General features: G+C 34.1%; 1 protein-coding gene across 50 annotated transcripts in view; it reads left to right on the top strand.

The window, feature by feature from the left end:
- The window catches only part of DST (dystonin), a 505,428-nt gene that overhangs the window by 460,197 nt on the left and 22,066 nt on the right, over nt 1-23,165 (top strand). For all 50 annotated transcript variants that reach the window (XM_078369452.1, XM_008994605.4, XM_035295973.3 and 47 more), the window contains 12 exons: nt 2,000-2,173; nt 2,464-2,619; nt 5,939-6,136; nt 6,483-6,611; nt 9,196-9,366; nt 10,308-10,463; nt 10,976-11,182; nt 13,841-13,960; nt 16,608-16,777; nt 18,083-18,242; nt 20,635-20,829; nt 21,388-21,516. In XM_078369452.1, the coding sequence (XP_078225578.1) occupies nt 2,000-2,173; nt 2,464-2,619; nt 5,939-6,136; nt 6,483-6,611; nt 9,196-9,366; nt 10,308-10,463; nt 10,976-11,182; nt 13,841-13,960; nt 16,608-16,777; nt 18,083-18,242; nt 20,635-20,829; nt 21,388-21,516 (1,965 nt within the window). The remainder of the gene's footprint in view (nt 1-1,999; nt 2,174-2,463; nt 2,620-5,938; nt 6,137-6,482; nt 6,612-9,195; nt 9,367-10,307; nt 10,464-10,975; nt 11,183-13,840; nt 13,961-16,607; nt 16,778-18,082; nt 18,243-20,634; nt 20,830-21,387; nt 21,517-23,165) is intronic.

Here is a 23,165-nt window from a genome sequence, read left to right as displayed (position 1 = left end):
CAAAATGTTACATACCTAGAGTCAAACTTTCTTAGATTTGATTTATAGCCTTTTCAGTATCTTCATGTTAGGGAGATACGATGTGGGGTGTCTGTGTGTGTGTGTGTGTGTGGAGAGAGAGAGAGAGAGAGACATGTATTTAGATAATACTGTAAGGATTTTTATGAGTTGTTTATTATGCAGTAGTATATTGTTATCAGTATACTACAATATCATTTTTCCTCATATGTATTTTTAATGCTAATTTTTAATTTTGTGGGTACATAGTAGGGGTATGTATTTATAGGTTACATGAGATATATTGATACAGTCATGCAATATATAATAATTACATCCGGATAAATGGAGGTACCCACCTCAAGCATTTATCCTTTTTGTTACAGATAATCCAATTATACTCTTTTCATTATTTTTAAATTTACAAAAATTATTTTTGACTATGATGACTTTGTGTGCCCACGAATACTAGGTCTTATTCATTCTTTCTATTATTTTATACCCATTAACCCAATATTTTTATTTTCTTTAGAGTGTTCTGAGTAATTCATTTAGTCTAACATGTTAAAAACACATCCATGACATAATAATATTTCCCAAAATGTTAGTTTTGTAAATGTTTGTTGTTTTTCATAGCTGTCCTCTGTAATTTTTGCTTTTGTAATTCTTGATCTGCAGATGTGAAAATGGCTGGGCTGTTGACTCTTTGAATTCCTCTGTACCAATAGTCATTTATCAAAATGGGATCAGCTATTTCTTTCCTTATTTTAACTCTCCATATGCAGAGACATCACACCGTTTGCTATGAACTCTGCTAGAATTTATGTGAAATTATTATCTGGCTTTAAAATTGCAGCATTTCTATCTCTAAATGCGACATAGAATATTTCATTTAGAAACAAATTTTCTTTGTAATAATTTCATTGTTACCATCACTAGATTGAGATTTTTATTTTACTTTAATCTGCTCATGTAGCAGACACATGGTATACTTTATGTACAATTATGAGTGTGGATAATTTATTTTTGATAATTTTATATAGCTCAGTGGTTTTTATATAGCAGCCTGGTTAGAAGTGCTCACTCTGAAATCAGGTTATCTGAGTTTAGCTCCTAGTTTGTCACTTAGGGCATATAGCCTCAGAAAGGTTATCTAACTGGTCTTACTCCTATGTCTTTAGCTTAACTTAAGGATAAAATTATTTCCCTAATAAGTTGGTTGAAAGCAACTTGAACATACCAAGTGCTCACTATACCTTTGTTATTATTTTTAAGTTATTATTCATGTATTTTTGAAAAAAGTTAGGGGACTGCTCGCCATGAATTTTTTTACTATTACATATTAAAATAAATATTTTATGAAGTGACAGTTACCTATTACAAGCAACTGTTTGCTAACCTGTTGGTTGGCAAAGCCAAGATTATTAACTATGTCAGTGACTTAGAAAGTAGAAGGAGAGAGAATAGCATTCTATGTCAGCAGTGGATGAGGCATGGGAATAACTAAATATTAATAAGCACAGCACAGCTACAGAAAACATAAAATTATCAGGGGATACCAGATGTGTGTAGGTTTCAGAGCAGGAAATACTAATTTGAGTTTCTTAAGACATTTTTTGGGCTTTCATATGTGTCAACATGTATTTCATTTTCTTTTCCATAATTTCAAAACTTATTTTTCAAATGCATATAAGATATTGGAATAAGTTCAGCCTTGAAATTTAATTTTTATTGTGGAGAACAAAATGAAGTGAAATGTCAAAATTACAGATAGAAACATGTATCCATCTGAAAATATTGAATAAAGAGAAAATATTTTCCTTATTTTTTTGTCCATAATTCTTCCATTGGTGAGCCTCATGTGAGATGTTTACTTTTCATCACCTCTTTTCAGTAAGAAGTATGAATTAGAATAATGATATAACCAATGAAACCAATAGATTTTTTTGTTTGGAGTTAGTGATTTTTAACAATATTTTTTTGTGTATCTCTTTTACAATAGCAATTTAAGTCTGAGGCCTATCAACAACAGATAGAAATGGAGAGACTGAACCATCAAGCAGAGCTTTTGCTAAAGAAAGTAACAGAAGAGAGTGACAAACACACTGTTCAAGACCCATTAATGGAACTGAAATTGATATGGGATAGCCTGGATGAGAGAATCATCAACAGACAGGTAAATACCAAGACTTTTCGTAAGAAGTTATACATTTTCCATTTCAGATATTAATGTAAAATGATTATTTAAGATAAAATTAGATTTTTTTCTGCTTCTCACATGCTATTTTTAACCACAAGGAGCATCAAACTTAAAACATAGAAGGATATAATGATTAGGCTTCATTGTATATGTTTATGGACTTAGGCAGCATAAAACAATTATTTTTTACCCTCATTTTATAAATACATATCATTCATAATATCAAATTTATAAGTGGATTTTCTTCCTTCCCACTTTTTCAATAGCATAAACTGGAGGGTGCTCTGTTAGCGCTGGGTCAGTTCCAACATGCCCTGGATGAGCTCCTGACGTGGCTGACACACACAGAGGGCTTGCTAAATGAGCAGAAACCTGTTGGAGGAGACCCTAAAGCCATTGAAATTGAACTTGCCAAGCATCATGTACGTAACTCTTATTGCATATTCTGTTTCTTCTCTGTCCATTTCCAGTGTCATTAGATTTCTTGGATATATTTCTTCTTTATGTGTGTTTCAAGTTTATGATTTTGACACAAGTTCATATGTGACATTTATAACTAAAAGTTAAACTACTTTTAAAACAGTATAGTCAAAATATTTTCCCTAAAAGATTATGATCAAAATATTTTTCTCATTCAAGACAATTATCAAACAAAACAAGGATGAGCAATTTGTGCTAAAGTTTATTAAGGCTGCATGACAAACACTGAAGATTTAAATTCCTACTTATACCTCTCATTGTGATAATGTCACCTATTTTTTAAAGTTGTTAGGGATAGCCTTCAAAATCATAGGCTGAAAATGTCCTACTGCAGGTTTTATGTATATTGTCACTCTGGTCATTCATATTTCTGTGTCTCTTTCATTTATAGCTTGTTTGTCATGTCTGACATTGTTTTTTATTTTCTTGAGATGGAGTTTTGCTCTTGTTACCCAAACTGGAGTGCAATGGCATGATCTTAGCTTGCTGCAACCTCCGCCTCCTGGGTTCAAGTGATTAGCCTGCCTCAGCCCTCCCGAGTAGCTGGAATTACGGGCACACACCACCACACCTGACTAATTTTTAAACATTTTATAGTAAAGGTGGAGTTTCACCATGTTGGCCAGGTCTCAAACTTCTGACCTCAGGTGATCTGCCCACCTTGGCCTCCCAAAGTGCTGGAATTATAGGTGTGAGCCACCACACTCGGCTGTCTGACATATTTTTTTATCTATACATCTCTTGTTATGTTGAGGTTTATTTATCCCTTTGTCTGCATGTCACTCTTGTCTTTGAATTTTTGTATCTTACTCCTTTTCTTTCTGAATTAATTTTTTAAAATATTAATTATGTTTTAAGAACTTGTTATATATCCTACATTTGATTGAAAGCTTGTAAGTGGAAAAAATTTTGTCTTAAGAGATACATGCAAAGCAGTCTTAGATTGTCACCTTTGTAACACTTCTTAATAGATCATTCCCTATCCCTTCAGTCACTAGACTTAATAACACATTGTGTACAGTAGAGTTTATCCTGGCATTCAAGAATCTTTCATAGACTTTGACATTCACATTAATAGTGGTATCTTCAGAATTCTAAATCCTAAATTAAAATAAATTTTCCTTGATTATCAAATAGGAAATGTTTATTTTACATATTGATTAACATTTTTTAAAAGGTAGGTTTTAGCACTTTATGCTGTACAGTTTTTGACTCTTCTTGCTTTTGTTCTTCTTTTCATAATTCCCCACAGTAATTGTTCCCTAGTTAAAATTTTTTTTCTCTTACCTGATCTGTCTACACTGATAGTCATTGCCCAGCCATATTCGATTAAACAAATTGGATTTATTTTGCATACTTAATGTTTAGAGAAAAGCTGGTTTCATTATTTAATGTCTACATTATGTGTTTGCTTAGAGCCGTAATGACTGGTGAGACCAACTGCCTAGCAACAAAATATGTTTAGTTTCATGGTGCGAGTTTATAGCTGGATTTGCATTTTTATAAACCTATCAGTTGTCTTAAAAATAGCATACATCAGGACAGAACTTTGTATGAAATGGCAGAGGTACAATGAGGCACCCTGATGCAGTTATTTTGGTGGGCATATGTAAAGACCTCTTACTTCTGTTTATCTAATTTTGAGTGGTTTGAAATGGCTCTTTCTCTCTTTTCTCTTTTCCTTCCATTCCTTGAAGATCAAAATTAGAGGACATAAAATTTCCCAGCAGAATTGCTGAAGGAAGAGATGAATGTTTCTGTCCCTCTCCTGCTTTCTTCTCCTCCTAAGCTCTGACTTTGTAGCAGGACTCAGACCATTCAGAAGTACGAATTTTGTAGAATTCTTTTTTATATTTTGACCATGAAAACATTTAACTTTTTGATTTTGAGAGTGATCCTACTCTTAACATATCAAAATACATGCTTTCTGTAAAGATAACTTCTTACTCAGTTGGTTTTTATAGCCTTTGAAAAACACTCCCTAACCAGATGCCTTAGAATATGAGTGCATACAGTCAGAGAAATAGTGATATCAAAGGGTTACTGATCGTCACTGCAAAGCCTCCCTGGTCTGATTTCCCTCCAGATGTGTGATGTGTTACATAGTGTGGGAGATGATGTTTTTTTTCTTTACTATTGCCAAGCCTGAGTCAATGAGTACAGGGTAGGATCAGCTTTTACTAACATTAGAGGGAGGTTTCTTCTGCTTTACAAAAATGTAAGCATAGCCTCCTTGAACGGAATCTATATTACTAAAGCTACACTCATTCGGTAAAATGAATTGATTTTGTTTAACCCTAGTGTTGCTTTCTGCGCTTACCCCATTTTAGTGCATTTAAGCATTATTAATCTGTTCATATATTTCCAGTGTGTAAAGGAAGGCATTATGTGCTGGATTCTGTAGTAGGCACTTCATTATGTATATTTTCTACTAAAAGAACAACTGGATTTTAGAATGCTGGGTTTAAGTATTTCTGATATAGAGTGGAATCTTTTTCTGTTAGTTTTAGGGCCTTCCAATATTTCAACTTAGCAGTCAATTCCAGGACTCCTCCAATGAGAGAAGATATAGGAATATTTTGGAATTTTTTTTTCTCTTTCAGAATGCTAATTGTAAAATATGGTACTGTATATCTTAGATATTATTATATATTCAGTAATGAATATATAGGAGTAAAAATGTATTTTGATTTCTTGATGTGAGAATTAAACTAAAATTAGCTTGAACCCAATTGAGAAATTTTAGAACCTTTTAATTATAATCTCTAGATATTTAGTGTCATCAGTTGCAAGGGCATTCTAGTGGGAATAACTAGCAAAGTGTTCTCATACAGTCATTTCAGGGGACATCGACAGAATAAAGATACATCTAGGAAAGCTGCAAATTTAAGGGAAAGGAAGTTCATCATTTAAAAGCTTAATATTAGTCAGCCTGGGCAACATAGTGACACCACATCTGTACAAAAAATAAAATAAAATTAGCCAACCATGGTCGTGTGTGCCTGTAGTCCTAGCTACTTGAGAGGCTGAGATGGGAAGGTTGCTTGAGCCCAGGTGTGGAGGTTGCAGTGAACTATAATAACACCACTGTACTCCAGCCTGGCCAACAGAGTGAGACCACCCCATCTCTTAAAAAAAATTAAAATTCTACACATATAATATTTTTGTTTCAGGATGTTTAATAACCAGAAAGGAAAACAATTGCATTAAAGATAATATTAACATGTTACACACTAGCAAATATGGTCTTAATATTTTCAGGTGCTCCAAAATGATGTATTAGCCCATCAGTCCACAGTGGAAGCCGTTAATAAAGCAGGCAATGATCTAATTGAATCAAGTGCAGGAGAAGAAGCAAGCAACCTTCAGAACAAGCTAGAGGTTTTAAATCAACGCTGGCAAAATGTTTTGGAAAAAACAGAACAAAGGAAGCAGCAGCTGGATGGTGCCTTGCGCCAGGTGAGTAAAAGAATAAATTCTGAAAGCTTCTATAGCATTCAAGACCAAAATAGCATGGAATTCTTTTATTATTTCACAGGCTCCTGTTTAACTTTTATACCTTAAAGAGAGGAGTAAAAATAAGTGGAATAGAACAAAACAGCAGAAGAGAACGCAGCTTTCTGCTTCTTAGCATAATACTCTTATCTACTAGAGCTCTCTTGATGAAGAAAGGCAAATCTAATGGTACCTGGCTGTTCTTAAGAATGCATAGAGAAGCTTAGCAGGCTGGGATTGTTTGAAGCTTATTTCCTGCTTGAAACTGACAGTATTTATGGCCCCAACTTAAAACTCCCTCTTACTTCAGGCCAAAGGGTTCCATGGTGAAATTGAGGATTTGCAGCAGTGGCTGACTGACACAGAGCGTCATCTGTTGTCATCCAAACCTCTGGGAGGCTTACCAGAAACAGCCAAGGAGCAGCTTAATGTCCATATGGTAAGCAAAGTATTTTCTGCAGCTTTAGCTTCAGATTAACCAACTGACCATTTTGTATGGGCTCTGGTGATACGTAAATCATGGGAGAAGGTTTTAAAGGATGTAGAGTTTATGGCAGAAATCGCTATGTATGTACGCTAGAAACACACCATGTATTGATTAAAATTTTAAAGTCAGAAGCTATTCTTTATTTCAAAGGTTAGTGTGTCAGTATATGAAAAGAGGTTTTAGAATTCTAGATACTTTTTAGAAGCAAACCTTCCCCCACAAAATGATACGCTTGTATGGGCAGTAATATAAATTATAAAACTATTGTACCTTGAAATGTATTGTACCTTGAAATGTAAAGAAAAACCTCCAAAATAATCAGAATGATTTAAAATTGTTGTAATAAGCATGATTGTCTCATTTGGTTTCATGGAAAGTTGGAAAAAATACTCTTGTTCTGTTAAAAACAAAAACAAAAAACTTTCTTGTTTGATTTAATGGTGATAGAACTTTATCTTCAACTTCATACGTACCCCAAATACAGACAAGAAGAGGAGGCTTCTGTTTAATTGTTCAATCTGGAGTGTTGTACCTGTGAGCTGTTCTACCTAGATCATGTGACATAGCTCCTAAGAGGGAAGAGGAAGAAATCATGAGACTTGAAATGTGGGCTTTCTTTCACAGAAATAGGGACTGACAAATTAAATTTAGGCTACTTTGGATTTATTGACATTTTAAATTCATATTCCATTATAGTTCAGCACTAGAAGTTCTGAGCAGAAACAGTGTTTCAGATTTTGAAAAAAAGAATCCCCTAATTTTTACATTTGTTAATTTAGATCAGAAGTTATAAAAGATATTCAAATACTGATGATTATTATCTTGGGAGCTAAAAGTACAAGTACTTAGAAATTTGGCAAAAGAAATGGGTCATTGTAAATCAATATGTACACTATTTAAAAGAGATTTAATGTTTTTGTAAGATCTTAATAAAACTGTACTTATTTGAAAAAATAATTTTGCATTTGATGATTTGAAGAGGAAGTAACTATCTTGTAGATATTGTAAAGACATAAAACAGACCATGATGGTAGGTAGCATCTTACTTAATAATCACCATGAATAGTTTAATTAAGTCCTATTAATTTGGTATAGAATTTTCTAGAAATCTTTGTGGTATATTTATTATTTTAGAAAGTTATTATGTGTGTGGTTTTTTTTTTTGTTGTCGTTATTGGTTTTTAGTGCCACAGGAGACCTATATGTTTCACTGGAAAAGTAATAGACTGAATAACTTGTAAGTGCTTATCTTCCTTTTTTAAAAAACCTGAGAGACTTCCAGAGAACTTTTTACTTTCCTGGAAGTACTTGCACAGCTTTGACAGTGTCCAATAATTAGAAGTTTAATGAACTCATAAACAGATAGGTGCTTGGGATTATTTTCTAATCATGTAAGTATTTAACAAATGCTGATTTAGAAGAATATAAGAACTTGAAAGCAAAGAACTTATTTTTACAACATTTACTTTTAGAAAAATATTCCATTTTAGCTAACCGTGTTTGGGTGGGTATTTAAAATGAATTTTTGTAACCATATATAATATAATAAATTATAGAAATCTGTTTAAGTTTAAATCTGTGATTTAAAGCATTCTAAAGAGTTGTTGATATTTGTAATAACATGTCAGTGAAGATCTTTTGATTTTGTTGTGCTAGAAATGAAAAAAAGTACAAAACTTACAATATTAGTTTCTTGAGTTTTTAGCTGTATCTGAAAGTTTTGCCTTAGGATTTAAAGCTTTTAGTAGGTGATACTGTAAATATATTTAGATAAGGCTTTTTTTTTTAAGGCTTAAGAAATAAATTTTTGAGGTGTTGAAAATATTCTGGGGTTTGTGGTGATTACAAAACCTTATGAATATAATTTTAAAAACATTGAATTCTATACTTTAACATGGTGAATTTTATATGAATTATATCTCAAGTTTTGAAACTTATAAAGTTGAAAATGTAAGGAAGCCATAAAATATATACTCTTTCAGTGAGAACTATGATTTAACCCACATTGTAGTTGAATAAGTAGAATAGAACTAGTCTTAATTTTTTAAATGAGAAGTAACTTGTTTTGTTGGTCTTAAAGTTTGAATTTGTTTAAGCAATATTTTCTTATATTCTATATAGCAGATACATACAGCGTTCTAGTTAGTACAAGGAGGGATCTATGAGAACCTTGCATTTTACAGAGGAAGGAATTGAGGCTCAGAGAGGTGAAATTACTTACCCACAGTCACAGAACTAGTTAGTTACTATACAGTGAAAGCTTTCTTAACAGCATTTAAACTATTGCTTCAAACCTTAGCATGCCAGAATAAATTGATAGTGATAACACCATTTTTGAGATTTCTCAGTAGACGGTATGACTGTAGGTTGAGTTGTTGATACAACATAGTGAAATGTTTAAGTGCATCATGATTGCTCTGAGAGAGCAAAGAGAGATGAATATATGATGAGGGGCTTGGGACTGATGACCTAGTAAAACAGAACTCTTAAACTTTACTTTCTTAAAGTGATATGACCTGGGGGTATCTCAATTTAGGAAGTCTGTGCTGCCTTTGAAGCTAAAGAAGAGACATTTAAGAGTCTGATGCAGAAAGGCCAGCAGATGCTTGCAAGATGCCCAAAATCTGCAGAGACAAATATTGACCAAGACATAAATAACTTGAAAGAAAAGTGGGAATCGGTGGAAACCAAACTCAATGAAAGGAAAGTATGTACTTTGATTAATGTGATAGAATCAGTGTTTTAGTGTTTTGTTTCATGGACTTTGCCTTATTTCTGAGTTGAGGTATTCAGAGTAGAACTTTTAATGATTCATGTTTAAACATTCTTTGTATACATTTGGAGATTTCATGGGGTTAGTTGAAAATAATATTCTCTTTTAACATGAGAACAAATTTAAAGGGGTGGGATATATTTGAAAATAGGTAAAGATATAGATCAAATGTTACTCAGGTATGTTTTTAAATGTTAAGGACCACTAAAATTCTGGGTCATTAAATCTATTTGAATCTAATTAGTTTAATTTAATTTAAACAAAAGGCTGTATATATATATGGGGGGGAGGGAGAGAGGGAAAGCAAGAGAGTGAGATAATCGTTTATATATTTTTAAGGAATTACATTAAAAAATCCACGAGAATGGATTAAAATGTATGTTAAATTATGAATATGTTTTTGTTACTTTTTTAAAATCAAAAACTTACAATCTAAGAAATCTCAATATTGCTGTTTAATGCCATGAAAAAAACAGTAGACTAGGAATGCTAGATTATATGCCATCACTGATGGAGCATAAAGTATCGTTCTTACTATTTTGAGCCCCCAAATCAATTGTATGAATGTCAGTTTTCCTTTTTACAGATTCTGTTTAGTAATTATGTTCTTTGGTTAGTTTCCAAAAAGCATGCTTTAGTGTATACTAAATATTGTTTTAGTTACAATGAGATGCTGCTTACTAGGATTAAAGGGTTTTGGTGTGCCAGTATTTTAGTGAAGCCCATTACCTTTATAAGATATTTAGTTAATATATTAATAGCTATGCACAAATAAAGTGGGGATAGAAAGGAATCTGCCAGAGAACGTTTCAACTGGAACAAACAAAATAACCAAGACCCTTAAACATCGCATACTAAACAATCTGTCTTTGCAGACTAAACTGGAAGAGGCTCTCAATTTGGCAATGGAGTTCCACAATTCTCTCCAAGACTTCATCAACTGGCTTACTCAGGCTGAACAGACCCTAAACGTAGCATCTCGGCCAAGTCTTATCTTGGACACAGTCTTATTTCAGATTGACGAACACAAGGTATGTAGTGAGTCCAATAGATAGCATTCTCCTTTCAGAAACCAGGCTTTGTTTTTTGGTTTTTTGGTTTTTTGAGATGGAGTCTCACTCTATTGCCCAGGTTGGACTGTAGTGGCATAATCTTGACTCACTGCAACCTCTGCCTCCTAGTTTAAGCAATTCTCATGCCTCATCCTCCCCCCAGGCATCTGGGATTACAGGCGCCCACCACCATGCCTGGCTAATTTTTTTATTTTTAGTAGAGATGGGGTTTCACTATGTTGGCAAGGCTGGTTTTGAACTCCTGACCTCAAGTGATCTGCCCACCTCAGCCTCCAAAAGTGCTGGGATTACAGGTGTGAGCCACCTGCCTGGCTGTCAGCAGGCCATTTTAATGTCTAAAGCAAGCATTTGTTATTTTGAAAGCTTTCGTTTGTCCTTTAAAACAATTTCAGGTTTATGGTACCAAAAACGTATTTAAGATTGGTCTGATTTTCTTTTGTTTCTACTATGTCCTTTTTTTTCTGGGAAAGGTTTTTGCCAATGAAGTAAATTCTCACCGTGAGCAGATAATTGAACTGGACAAAACTGGAACCCACCTAAAATATTTTAGTCAGAAACAAGATGTTGTTCTAATCAAGAATCTACTTATCAGTGTGCAAAGTCGATGGGAAAAAGTGGTTCAACGGTTGGTAGAAAGAGGAAGATCTTTGGATGAAGCAAGGAAGAGAGCCAAGCAGGTGATAATCCTTTAGAAAAATTATCTGAACTTGTCAATAAATCACTTCTAGCTGTCGAAATATATGTTATGGACATACGTTTATTACAGGCTGTATTAGACATAAAATCATGGCATGGTGCCATGGTGGTTCTTTCCTAAAAGGGCTGTGGCCTCAGTTTGGATCATCATTTTTTGACCTGGCAGCAACTTCAGGCCCTGGGGACTAATCTTAAGAAGACTGATTATAGCTTGACTTCATAGACAGGTTATTATCATTAAGGCCCAAAAAGCAGCTTAGAATTTTTTTAAAATTGGGTTTGTTTTCTTTTTCTTTGTCCTTTTGACCTTCACTCTTATAATCAGAGTGAGACATCATACTTTATTGAATTGCTACCTTTTGTTTAGTTCCTAAGCCAGACTTTCGTCACAAGCTATCAGCGCTGAGAGCCAGGCATGAAGCCCTGTCAGCAGCTTTCTGAAGGGGCATATTCTCTGTCTCAGTTGGTGGGCACTTCTACCTCTTTGAACACTTGTTGACAGACCTACATTTCTCCTCTAATATTTTGAGCAGATTATAGAGCTCAATCTCACTTTGAAATTAATTGTGTGAATCTTTTGGGGCCACTTTAAAATTTTGTTCTAGAGAATCTCACAGATCTCACAGGGAACTCTCCTTACTCCCTTAACCTGTTATTAACATTCCGTTCTAGACTAAGCACAAAGAGGTAAAGTTATGCATCTCTGTGTGTCTTTGTACTACATGAAAGAGAGAGATGTACCTACCTTGCTTGGCAGATCAATATTTTTTTAAAAATCTTTTATTTTTACTAGAAGTTAGTGTAATATTGTAATGAAGATTTTACAGTTACTTTTTGCCTCAGTCAGCTGCATTTTTCTAGCCTTAGTGTTGTACCCCATTGTTTTGAGTTAATGCTCAATTGGGTGATGCAAAAAGATGTCATGGGAGTCAAGTGTTTCAATGTTTAATGCTAACAGTACAAATGTTTAAAGGCTTTAGAAATGACAAATTGCATTGTTATAGCATTACACACCATAGATCCCATTTTGAATGGGAGGTATGAAATGTTCAGTGTTACAAATGAGTCATCGGGATAGACTTGGTCTCTAATGTGTCTTTAAGACAGTATTAATTCTGAGCCTGACATTTTTCTGTCCACTTTATGTGGTGCGGTAGTGTAGTGCAGGCATTTCTTGAGTTAGGAACATCAATTTATAAATGTTTGTTGGATATTGGTAGCCAGCTGCTCATTTTTTTCCCTCCTTTCTCGATTTAATCAATCTTATTTTCTCATTTTGTCTAATTAACTTTAGAAATATTTGCTACTGTTTTTACTGCAAATGTATAGCATTTCCTCTATTTATATGGCTTAAAAATAGTTTCGAAAGTAGAACCAGCCTCAGAACTTGAGCATTTGTATCACTGACCTTACCATCCAATTGTTATAGCCTGTATTATTTGGAGTCAAACTACCTAACACCTTGACTAGCTGTTTCTTCAGTTTATTTCTTCTTATTCTCATATCTCCATTTTTGGCTCAGATATTGATAATATATCTCTGACTTTTCACAATTTATGTGTCTATTCTAGTTTCTATTTTTCTGTGTTTCAAGGTTGATTAAAGGTTGTGAGAGGGATATGAAGGTTTGTAATGAGATGATCTCCAGAGAGCCCTTACAGTTTTATGAGTCTGTGTCCTTAATCAGCTGTTATTGTTAACTATCTTTTTGTTATTTTATTACTCATGTGGTTTGGTATACAACAGATTTAATTTTGATTACTGAATTTTTTGTTAGGTATCTGTTCACTTAAGCTTATTGTGACAAATAATTTATGACCAATTTCACTGTTGTATCCAAAAATAGTACCTGCTGGTTCTTTATAACAAACAGAAAAGAAACTGTGGCTAAAACCAAATATCTATCTATCTATCTATCTATCTATCTATCTATCTATCTATCTATCTAGTACAAGAATGTTTGCAAGGTCCTAGATGCCAAAGAGAATAACAATTTGTTAGAACTCAAATATTGTGGTTGCTCAGACATATAAAACCAATGTGTGAGGAGGCATAGGCATTAATTTGAAGATTTTGAGAGCAGCAATAAAGCTGTTGAAATATCTTTTCATTAAATAGGAATGTGGTGGCCTCTTTTTTTTGTTTTTGCTACTTTAAAAAATCCATTTACAAGCTTTATACTTCCCCTGCCTGGTTTTTGGTCCCCTTTCTTACCATAGGGATTAAATGCCCTAAAAGTAAATCCAGACCTGTCAACAGACAGCAGTGAACAACAACAACAAAAATACTAAACATTTTCTGAGAGTTTATGTTTATTATTAAATGAGAAGAAAGTATAAGGAAGAAGTTCTTTCTGGAGCTTCTTAACTGTTTCTAGGCTCTTTTATAGCTGGTATGTCGAATGAATTAAAACAGTGACTGTGGGGCACAGCCACAAATGCCAAGCATTATCAATGCTTTTATTTGTGTGTTTTTGTAATTTGTTGATAAAAGTATTACTTTTTTCTTCTTCAGTGGAAATTTTGAAATAACAGTTTCCAGATTTTTTATTACTATTAATCTCTGTCTTAAAAATATACTAGATTTCAAGTATGATATGCTTGAAAAATTTTTGAACACAGATGTAAATTTCTTTCCAGTTCCATGAAGCTTGGAGTAAACTTATGGAGTGGCTGGAAGAGTCAGAAAAGTCTTTGGATTCTGAACTGGAAATCGCAAATGATCCGGACAAAATAAAAACACAGCTTGCACAACATAAGGTGAGTCTATAATTAAGAAAAACATATCTCCTTATATAGTTCAAGATCACTTTAAAATTCTTACTTCATCGCCTATTTGTTTATCACTAAAGAAAAAAGGATGTTCATTGTGAACCTATATTAAATTTTAAACCTGTTGCGCTTCGTGTTGGTCAGGTTGCAATATCTTTACTCTTCAGTGACCATTTTATTATGATTCCGAGGTTAATTGTTTTAAATATACAAAATAAAAACGGAAGTTCTCTAAAATCTAAAACATATAAAGGTTTTTTAATGGTTTTGAACATTGGCATTTCAATTTTTCATGACAGCTGTCTTTTCCTAAACTTTATTTCACAGACCTAATGCCACCTTGAAGGTAATTCTGCAGTAAAAAGTAATAGAGATTTTGCAATATACATTCTATTAAACAATAGAATGGGAAAAAGGGGTTGCCCATACCTAAATTCTAAATTAATATTTTATTATGTTTTTGCATGTATAAAATTCCACCCAACCTCAAAGATAACCAATGACATGTTTATAATAGACTAGAAAAGCATGTAGAACCACTGTTTTCTAAACATTTTCTACCTTTTCTATGCCTGTTTTATATATATATATATATATATATATATATGTTTGAGACGGAGTTTCACTGTTGTTACCCAGGCTGGAGTGCAATGGCGCGATCTTGACTCACCGCAAACTCCGCCTCCTGGGTTCAGGCAATTCTCCTGCCTCCTGAGTAGCTGGGATTACAGGCATGCACCACCATGCCCAGCTAATTTTTTGTATTTATAGTAGAGACGGGGTTTTACCATGTTGATCAGGATGGTCTCAATCTCTTGACCACATGATCCACCCGCCTTGGCCTCCCAAAGTGCTGGGATTACAGGTGTGAGCCACCGCGCCGGGCCGCCTGTTATATTTTATATCTTCCACATGACATCCAAAAAGCATCCCCTCTCACCCTCCGCAGCTCTTTAGAATTTGGATTTTTCTGTAATGCTATTCGTAAAGTGACCCCACCAGCCATCAGGGTGAGGATGCAGGTAAAAGAAAAGTCATTCTTGCAAAGAGTTTTACAGTTTTAGGCACATACATATAAATTATTGCTTGAAACATGATAATTTTACAAGACTGGAAAAAATGGGGGCGATATAAAATTTATCATCAGGAGGAAATCCTGGCCATCATCTTCACACAGGTGGCTGCTTCCATCAGCGGGTCTAATCCCAGGAGGTCATGATTAGAGGGATGGGAGAAAACATAGTGAGCGTTTGTTGTCTTGCTAGATGAGGACTAATGAATGGCTTGTTCTGCTGGCACCCTTTACCTGTGAGCTGCCACATTCAGTATTGGGAGCACAGTGACAGTGAACAGCACCTTTCTTCCTTCCCCTCTGATAGCAAAATGAGAGCTTTCTTCTCAAAATAGAAAGCTTTGTTTGAACTTGAGCATGGATGTTATATCATATAGTCTTATGAAAGTATATTGCATATTAAAGTTAGAGAGTCCCATATATAAGAATATCTGCCTTTTTAGAGTCTCTATTTGGCATCAGTGACCTGTTGCCAAAGTCACCATTTCTCTGAGATGCATAAGCAAGATAGTTCATTAAACCTGTTTTAAAAGTCATCTTTTTTGTTCATCATTTGGTTACTTTTATCTTTGAAAAACTTTCATTTATCCTGTATTCAAGAATAACATTATTTAATATCTGCTGTGTGAAGAAAATCTGTATAAATATCATGATTCTATAACACTGGCATTCTGTTTAGAATAACATGAAAAAATTTTTTACTGATAACAAACTGTAGAAATAATCGGATTGTAATTGTGTCATCTTCTACTTAGAAATATCCAGATGTAATTGCCTGTTACCCATGACAAACTAAATAATTTAGTCATATTAAAACATTTAAAGTATGTAGCTTTTAAAGGTAGTCAAAACTTCTTAGGTAATTATAACCTTGAGATTATCTTAGAAAATTGTACATTTGCGTAGCATTTTACTACCTAGGGTAATTTTAATTTGTTACAAGGATTGAGAATCACTGTGTTAATGTTTCGATTATATTTTGTGAGTTTGTAGGCTTCCCTTTAAGTTGACCTTTGTTCTCCTGCCTGCTATTGTATAGTCAGTAGTAGTTATCTCATTCTTTCTACTCTTCCTATTGAATACATATAAATATCTACTAGGCATAAGATGATAATGAGAGGGCTACAAAGAAAATGTCCTTGCTCTGTACAAGCTTATAATTGATTTGTGTGGAAAGACTATACAGATGCTCCTCAACTTACGATGTGTTTTTATCCCCATAAACCCACTGTAAATTGAAAATATTGTAAATAAAAAACGCTTTTAATACACCTAACATTAGCTTGCAATAAGAAAATCATCTAACACAAAATCTGTTTTTATAATAAAGTGTTGAATATCGCAGGTAATTTATTGAATACTTGACTGAAGTATGATTTCTACTGAATCCCTGTGACTTTTGTACCATGGTTAAGTTAAAAAAATCCTAAATCAAGTCATCATAAGTCAGGGACTGTCTATAATTCACCGCTGTTCATTAGGGATGCCTCTGTTAATGCCTCTTACCTATTTGTTTATTAGTCCCAAGTAGAAACGCACATTTTTTTCTTGTTAAATATATAGGAGTTTCAGAAATCACTTGGAGCCAAGCATTCTGTCTACGACACCACCAACAGGACTGGACGTTCTCTGAAGGAGAAAACCTCCCTGGCTGATGACAACCTGAAACTAGATGACATGCTGAGTGAACTCAGAGACAAATGGGATACCATATGTGGAAAATCCGTGGAACGGTAAAATGTTCTTTAAGATGGTTTGGTTACTCTGTAGACCTCTTTCAAGTACACAGTATTGGTGCTTTGCAGGGACATTTCAAGAACCTTAAATATTTGCTTTGCCTGAGGAACTTCTGTTTGTCTTAAGTGCCCCAAACAATAGCACTTGCATTCAGAAGGCTTTACTGTTCTTTATTTTTTTAACTACTCATTACATTAAGAAGTGATATCGTTGTCCAAGCTTCTGCCACCCCTGTACCTGACTACACCCACTGCTTCTGACTTGTCTTCCCACATCCACCTTTATCACTTTAACTTAATGTCTTCATAACCACTAGGATAGTCTTTTAAAAATATAAATGGAATCTTATCATTCCCCTCGTTCATGCCCTTTGGTGACTTCCTACTGGGGGCATGTGTTGAAACACAGGCTTCTTGGTGTGCTGTTCAAGGTACCATTGATCTGGCCCCAGTGCTTCTTTCCAACTCTACCCCTTTCTGAGCTCCCTCTTTCTCATTACACTTCCACAAAAACCCAAGACATATTTCAAAAATTTTAAATATTTAGGTATAATGGTAATAGAAGAGTTCAAATATATTGTACGTGTTTCCAAATTTTCCATTGATCCTTAATCTTAATGATTTTTGTCAATATCAACATTAAATAGGTTATATTCTGTGCTAGGGAACTCACAGTAAGTTCTTGTCATGTTAGTTTTTAAAAAATCTTAAATTCCTCAGCTGCAAAATGCTACATACCTTTTCCAATGTTGTATAAATGGTTTTATTTACAACATTTTTGAAAAGACAAAAAAATTAAGTCATGATAGATAGATCAATGAATGCCAGGGGTTTGAAGATGGAGGCAGGGTGTGTCTGTAAAGAGATACAGCAAGAGGGAGATTTTTGGGATGGTCGAACTGTTCTGGGTCTTGATTGTGGTGATGGTTACATGAATCTATACATGTGTTAAAATGTATAGAAGTGTATAAAAATGTCAAGTTTACCGCCTGATAATCTAAAACAAAATTTTAAAATTATGTAAACAATTTAAAAGGCTTATTTTTATGAAGAAATGTGAAGGATCCATGGTTTCCAAAGGAGGGAATTTTCTGGAACAGATGCCATGTATTTAAGGAACGAAAAAGAAAGTTTAGAAAAGTTTTGTTTTTTCCTAAGAAGAGCAAAGAAACAACGAGTACCAATATACTGTTCTTCCTCTTTAGTACCACCCAGTCAGTCTTCATCAATTAATTTTAGATGTTCAGTTATATGAGTGAGTTTTTCAGTTGCCAGGATCAATTTTTCTACCTTTTTCTCTAGACAAAACAAGTTGGAGGAAGCCCTATTATTTTCTGGGCAATTTACAGATGCCCTGCAGGCCCTCATTGATTGGTTGTATAGAGTTGAACCCCAGCTGGCAGAAGACCAACCTGTCCATGGAGACATTGATTTAGTGATGAATCTGATCGATAATCACAAGGTATTGTTATCTGGGACACTTTATTTTATATTGTTTAATTATCCTGAGTGTACAAGGAAATGTAAACTGCTTAAATTAGCCTTTTAAAATCAGGAGACTATAGATCATACTACATAACAAATTGTTGAAATATGTGTCCGTTCGAACAGAATCTGGAAGCTAACTTTAAAAGTGATGGGGAAGTATTATTTAGTGTCAGTGAAATGCTTTTGTTTTTAATTACCAGATCTAAAACCTTTTTAGAACTTGGAAAGTGGTTCCATTCTCTGGTGCTTAAAAACAGATTTCAACAATGTTTTACTGTCTTTAGTTATGCACTTAAACAATTATGTAATAAAATTTAAAATCATTCATTCAGTGACCTGACACTAAGTCATTGCATAAGTGTGTAGATTTGTGACATGATCCATGGGGTTCATGACCAACCACTTTTAAAAATACCAAATCAAAACTGTTTTAACCTTGCCCCTTAAACTATAGCAATTTATGAGTCAGCAGCATGTGCTGTAAGGGAGTTGATTATTATTTACTTCAAGAAAATTGACTTCCTTGAAATCTCCTGATATAGATGTTAAACTGTCACGTCATGCAAATCAAAGGTAATATTCAAGGTGTCCAACTAAGGGTAAGATCCTAAATTATGATCAAATGTTATAAAACATCTTAGCCTTGGAAACAATATGAAGCATAGTACCAATGCAGAATAGTTGTATCAGAGCTAGATAGTTGTATCAGTGTCATAAAAATATCTTATGACACTCTAGTTGAATTCATCTTGTATTTCCTCTCTATAGTTTTTGAGTTCAGAAAACTTATTTATAATGTTCTCTTTATACTGGTTATGCTATTTTGATCTTACCATTCTTTTTTAAATAGTCTTACTGCATTTTTATTTCTTCTTTTTTCTTTCTGTTCTATCATTATACCCATAAGAGAGTTTGTTACACTTGAAAAGTGAAACAAACTAAATAAAAAAATAATAATGTAAAACAAAAGAATAAATAAAGAACATTGGTCGGGTCTACAAAAGTTAAAAATTAAAAAAAAAAAACAAGGCTTTGCTTATATTGAAACAATGTTTTGTGCATGGTTAATACAAACTTCTCTATTTCCTGGCATTTATTCAATGAGTAATGAATAGTGTAATGTTACTTTTTACATAAATGCCATTTCTGTAAACTCACTGTCTAAATGTTTACTACTCTAGGCAATTGCCAGATCTTTTTCATATTAAAGGGCATCAAGAATGAATTAATCATTTAGCATTAGCAATACAATTGGAAGGCTCAAGAAGTTCAAGTATACAAAATGCTTTGGAAAGTCTACTGAAAACCACTGGACTAGTCCTAAGTGGAATATTTAGATACTGTACCATTTGTACATGTGTTTATGTGTATATTGGTACATATGTGTGCGTTTTTATCTGTCTATCTGCAGGGCACATCTCATTTATAACTGTTAGAGTTGAATCAAATAATTAATCACTTTGTGATAGTCTCACTTTTGTGAATTATCTATATCAGAATAGAAACCTGTAGATATTGCCAAATGGTAATATTCATTTGTGATTTTTTTAAAACATTAATTTTATTGTGACAGAATGTTGGTTGTTAATACTTGAAAGATCTAGTTGCATACACAGACTCTTGGAACAAAGATAAAGAGCACTGCACTCACTTCTTAGATCAGTCTATGGCCAAAATAAACAATTTAACTCCTGGCACATTGAAGTTTGTCAAAATTAGGCAGGAAAAGAAAAAAAGAAGTGTTCCCTCCATGGTGAAAGGATTTAAGCCTCTAAAATATGAGGTCATGAGTTAGTACCTAAGATAGTATAAAAGAGCAAGAAGTGTTATAGGATAAAGGACCATATGCCAACTTCCTGTGTAATTCCCTGCCATTATCTTAAGACCTCTGTGGTATACACATCAGGATTGCTTAGTCCTCTGTTAGCTTCTTAGATACATCTCTTAGAGTAGTGCAGAAGCCATCATGCACTTGACATTCACACTAATGATTAGAGAGGAATTGGGATATCATATTAAAGAATCATTAAGAAAAAGGAATTTGATGCATTGTTTTATGAAATTGAAATAAAGAAGGCTAGCTGCCATTATTTAGATCCAATATGTCATTTTAAAATAAGGTAATTTACCTTGTTTTCTCATGAGAATGTGACAGAACTGAACACATTTATACAAGTTCTTGATGGTGTTCAAATAGGAGCAGTGTGTCATTTATCTTCTGAAGATGCTACCAAAAATATGGTTAATAAACCGTAGGTCTGAGATATCTGTGCATGATGTTATGGGCACATATATATTTCAAACAGTATGTGTTGCTGTTTTGGTTTTGTAATTAAAATTAATTTTTCAAAATATATTCCTCTTAGGCCTTCCAAAAAGAGTTGGGGAAGAGGACCAGCAGCGTGCAGGCCCTGAAGCGCTCAGCCCGAGAACTCATAGAAGGCAGTCGGGATGACTCTTCCTGGGTCAAGGTCCAGATGCAGGAATTAAGCACACGCTGGGAGACTGTGTGTGCACTTTCCATATCAAAGCAAACACGGTTAGAAGCAGCCCTGCGTCAGGTAAAAAACCATGTGAATGAGAGCTGGGTGTAATGGGGAAAAGTATTGAAACCTCAGCAAGTAATAAACCACAAGTAATTGAAACCACAACAAGTAGTTAAAAACTGTGAGGCCCTCGTGTCTCAATCAGGACAGTCAGAAGAAGGAAATTCTAATAGCATCATTGCCTTGGTCCTTCTCCCACCCTCCCCCATGAATTTAAATTACTCCTAGAGGAAGGGGTTCTAATCTTCACAAAGAAGTGCTGCTTGAGTAATGTCTCAGCTTGGAAGTATGATGGACTGCCATTCATCTAAAATCAAGTTAAAATGGTAAATTTTTCTTCATACAGGCTTTTTTGATAATAGTAGATATTTTCTTGTAAAACACATATATCTCTATCTTCTTAATGGGAGTAATGAAACAACTTAAATTTAAGACTTTTTTTTTTTAATTGAAGGATGACTCCACTATATAATTCTGTAAATTGTGCTAACAGGCATATTTGGGGATTTTGTTTGGGGTATGTGTGTGTGTGTCTGTGTGCCTGTTTGTCTGTGTGTCTGTGTGAACTCTTAGGCAGAGGAATTTCACTCGGTGGTACATGCCCTCTTGGAGTGGCTGGCTGAGGCGGAGCAAACCCTTCGTTTCCATGGTGTCCTCCCAGACGATGAGGATGCTCTCCGGACTCTCATTGATCAGCATAAAGTGAGTAATATATAAACAGTGAGTAAAGCTAAATGAGAAAATCAAAGCAGGGAAAATAGACTCATGATTACAAATATCAGCTGCATGAATATTGTTCTTCCTGAGAAATAATTAAACGTCTGGTACGTTTGAGAGTGTACTTCTGTCCGCCTTGCTTACATACGTATGTCCCTGTGCACCCACACAAATGTATGTGTACCTCTGTCTTTTTATGTTTCTTTTTTAGGGAAGGCAGTTATTCTGTTTCCCATCTCAAGGAAGCCTATTGATTTATCCAGACTTTTTGGCTTTTGACCAAAATTGGTTGATTTTATTGCAGTTATTATGTGGGTTTCAAACATAAAACCTCTTTAATGAGCAGTTTGGCATTTATAAAATTGTACCCATAGGATTATAAATGAGTAATTTTGCCCTTTGTAAACAAGATGCACAAGTAATTTAATAACTCATCTTTAAATCTATTTTTAAGCCTTTGCTGCTTCTGTTTTTAATCAAGAGCCTTTTAAATCCTTTTTAGAAGTAACCTATAGTACATGTTAAAAGTTTTAAAAATGAATTGCATAAGCTGATATTCTGTTGAATAACTAACCAGGCCTAAATCTGGCTGTTGAGTTTTCAAATCAAGATCTTTTCTGTGGCAATGCATGAAACTTGCCAAAACCCTCAAGAGAGTGATCCGGCTATCTCTTAACAGATGTTTTTTAACCTTTGACTCAAAAAGTCAGGAATTTGAAATGGTAACACTCAATGTAGTGTTGATGTCAGCATTTCCTATTAACTTTAAAGGATCTTTTTAACACTAGTAAATAACTTTGTCTTTTGAAGTCAGGCTGGAAATACATCATTAATTCTAGTGTAGCGTGGATTACATCATCTGTAGAGACTTGTTATTTTAATTAAACCCTCTATCAAAGATGAGCTGCTGAATCTATAGCAATGAAATATTACCGTGTCATCTAAAAAGTGATGCAAGCTTGTATAGCATTTTCTGGAAGAATGAAATGCTGTATGTACCATTTAAATGTATTGAAGCTAGAATGTAAGACAGTTGCATCAAATTTATTATAAATTTTTGAGTCAGTTCAATATTTTGAAAATGAAGTTTATATTATGTTACTGCAGGCTTATCAGCTAGCATTGAGTTCCATTAACATACTTAGGTTTGGGTCTCAGAGTAGCGATAAATATTTGCTGGACACCACTTAAAGCCCATTATGCATATCTAACACCCTATGGAAAAGAGCCTACTTGTGGTATTACCACTCTCATAGCCGGACTGGGAAACCTCCAGGAGGCAGGTGTGCAGAGCAGGGGCAGTGGTTTTTACGACAAATTATTTTTAAATAGCGTAAAGTTACCTATAATTTGATAAAGAATTTCTTAATAATAATATTTTGCAGTAACACTATTCATTCTTTTCTATCTCCTCTGCTTCCCTTCACACATTTGCCATTACTAATCAAAGAAAAACATACTATTTAATTTCTTAACACCAGGACTAGAGACTTCTGAGTATAATCCAGTTTCTAAAAATGGCAAGTTCTCCCACATGAGAACAAACCAGTAAGGTAAGGTTCAGACTAGGTTAGAAGAGCATAGAATTCAGTGGAATGTTGATAGTCCAGTCCACCAAATTCTGAGTATAACCT

The sequence above is a fragment of the Callithrix jacchus genome, chromosome 4 (assembly GCF_049354715.1).
Source record: "Callithrix jacchus isolate 240 chromosome 4, calJac240_pri, whole genome shotgun sequence".
In the NCBI taxonomy this organism is placed as follows: Eukaryota; Metazoa; Chordata; class Mammalia; order Primates; family Cebidae; genus Callithrix; species Callithrix jacchus.
Note: the sequence above shows the minus strand (reverse complement) of the source record. Positions and strands in the feature narration are given on the sequence as shown.